General features: G+C 36.2%; 1 protein-coding gene across 1 annotated transcript; it reads right to left on the bottom strand.

Moving 5' to 3' along the window:
- Positions 1 to 649: 649 nt before the first annotated feature.
- On the bottom strand, positions 650 to 1,489 carry LOC141693317 (uncharacterized). The gene has a single exon (XM_074498382.1). It carries the CDS (start codon positions 1,487 to 1,489, stop codon positions 650 to 652), a length of 840 nt encoding a protein of 279 aa, XP_074354483.1.
- Between the last annotated feature and the right edge of the window lie 961 nt (positions 1,490 to 2,450).

The following is a 2,450-nucleotide window of genomic DNA, read 5'->3' as shown; positions in this document are numbered from 1 at the left end:
CAAATTCAAATTTGATTTGTTCTTGCTCTGCTAACACTTCTTCTCCGGATAGGGTTCGACGCGGCTGCCCAAACTCTTGTTGTCCATTAAAAGCAGCCTTCTGCCTTCTATAAGGATGATGTAGAGGCAAATATCGATGATGCCCTTGGTAGCACATTTTCCTACTATGAGTCAAAAATTTAGCTACGGTGTCATCTCCACAAACTGGACAACACTTATAACCCTTATTAACGCAGCCAGATAAATTTGCGTAAGCAGGGAAGTCATTTATCGTCCACATTAAAACTGCTTTTAAAGTGAAAAATGATTTGTTATACGCGTCATACATATTTGGTTCCCCTTCCTTCCAAAGCTTTTTTAAATCATCAATCATCGGTTGTAAGTAGATGTCGATGTTACTACCAGGCTCATGCGGGCCAGGGACCAATATCGACAACATCATAAATTTTCTTTTCATACATAACCAGGGAGGAAGATTGTAAGTCACCAATATGACTGGCCAGCAACTATATCTATTAGATAGGCCATTATTGTGCGGGTTTACACCATCCGCCGATAAAGCCAAGCGAAGGTTTCTCGGTTCACTACCAAAGGATGGCCACCTATAATCTATATTTTTCCAAGATGGAGAGTCGGCTGGATGTCGCATTTAACCATCTTGTGTCCGCTGTTGCGCATGCCAACACATTAGTTTAGCGGTGGAAGGAGATTTAAACATACGTTTAAATCTAGGAATTATTGGAAAATACCACATGACTTTGGCTGGAAGATTAATCCTCTCTTCACCTTTCTTTGTCAACTTCCACCGAGAAAGTCGACACTTAGGACACTTGGTTGCATCAGCATGTACACCCCTGTACAGTACACAGTCATTCGGACATGAATGGAACTTTATATACTCTAGACCTAAATTGGAGAGGGTTTTTTTTGCTTCATATGCATTACTGGGTAACACATTATCTTTGGGAAGTAGAGACCCAACAGAAGAAAGGAGGTCAGTGAAGGCACTATCGGTAATACCAAACCTAGATTTCCAGTTATGCAACTTCAACATCGACTCTAACTTAGTACAGTCACTACCCTCATATAGAGGTTGCTCAGCATCGGCTACGAACCTCCTAAACTGATATGAATCATTATCATATTGACTCGAGTTATATGCCGCTTCACAAACATCAACAGTTTCCGAAGCAGCGACATGCTCCTGATCTTGCTCTGACGCTTCATCAGAGGCTTGCTCAGGAGGTGGGTCTGGAGCTTGCTCTTCAGGTGGACAACTAGCACTTGAAGATTTAGGACCCGTAGAAGCAGTCTCCCCGTGCCAAACCCAATGCACATAACCTAGACAAAATCCATTGTCATAGATATGGCCCCTGATTGTTTTTATAGAGAATTTTTTAAAATTGGCGCATCGTCCACAAGGGCAAGGAATTTTGTTACGATCTTCAGAATTTTCTTCAGCATATATCAAGAAGTTTTCCACCCCCATTTCAAATGCTAAAGAATCCTTATCTTGCAAAATCCATGTCTTATCCATCAAATTTCCCTACCTGATAGCCACTATAAATATTAAAAATCCAACACATACCTATTTATAATTATTTAATAAAAGGCATATCAAATTTGTGTTGGTTACTGTAGGGATTAATTATATAAACTTAGAAAGGAGTAAATACCTTGATATCCTAATAGTTTATAGTACTAATTCATTACTCTAAGATCCTATACATATACCCAATTAATTACAAAACTAGACTAAATTTATAAACTAGACTAAATTAAACCAAGATAATTAAAACAAATTAAACCAAGATATTTGAAAAAATCACATAATTAAAAACCAATAATTCCAACATTCACAACCCAGACAATTGTTAAATTTCCTTCACATAAATAAAACTCAGTGAGAACTTGAGTATTGAAACAAATTCAGCCCATAAATAAATAAATTAAAATTATCTGTTACTTGTATCTGTGAGAAGGATAATTATACAAAACAATTACTATAATACAACACAAGTAACAGATAGTTCATATCAGGAATGCAGAGACTTGTTCATATCAGAGAAATGACTATCATACAAAACAAGAAATGCAGAGACTTGTTCATATCTGAGACCTGTTCAAATGCAGCCCAAAAAACCCCCCCAAAACACACTAATATGTATGAACAACCCCCAGAAAACACATAATTAAAAACAGAACAGAAATATTTACATTTACATCAATGTACCTAAAACATTGATTTACATCAGTGTACCTAAAATATTTTACATGACATAAAATTCCCAAAAACAGGACATAAAACCCCCAAAAAGAAATAAACATAAAACCCCCAAAAACATAAAACATTTACATGCACAAAGAAGAAAAACAGTAAAGAAGAAAAGAAGATAAACATAAAACATTTACATGCACAAAGAAGATATTAAACATAAAAATGAGGGAGA

This window comes from Apium graveolens, chromosome 2 (assembly GCF_009905375.1).
Source record: "Apium graveolens cultivar Ventura chromosome 2, ASM990537v1, whole genome shotgun sequence".
Classification (NCBI taxonomy): domain Eukaryota; kingdom Viridiplantae; phylum Streptophyta; class Magnoliopsida; order Apiales; family Apiaceae; genus Apium; species Apium graveolens.
The sequence above is the reverse complement of the archived record's forward strand: the minus strand, read 5'-3'. Positions and strand labels throughout refer to the sequence as shown.

Excerpts from the sequence above, each read along its gene's own strand:
- LOC141693317 (XM_074498382.1), bottom strand. The coding sequence starts at position 1,489 with ATGGGGGTGGAAAACTTCTTGATATATGCTGAAGAAAATTCTGAAGAT.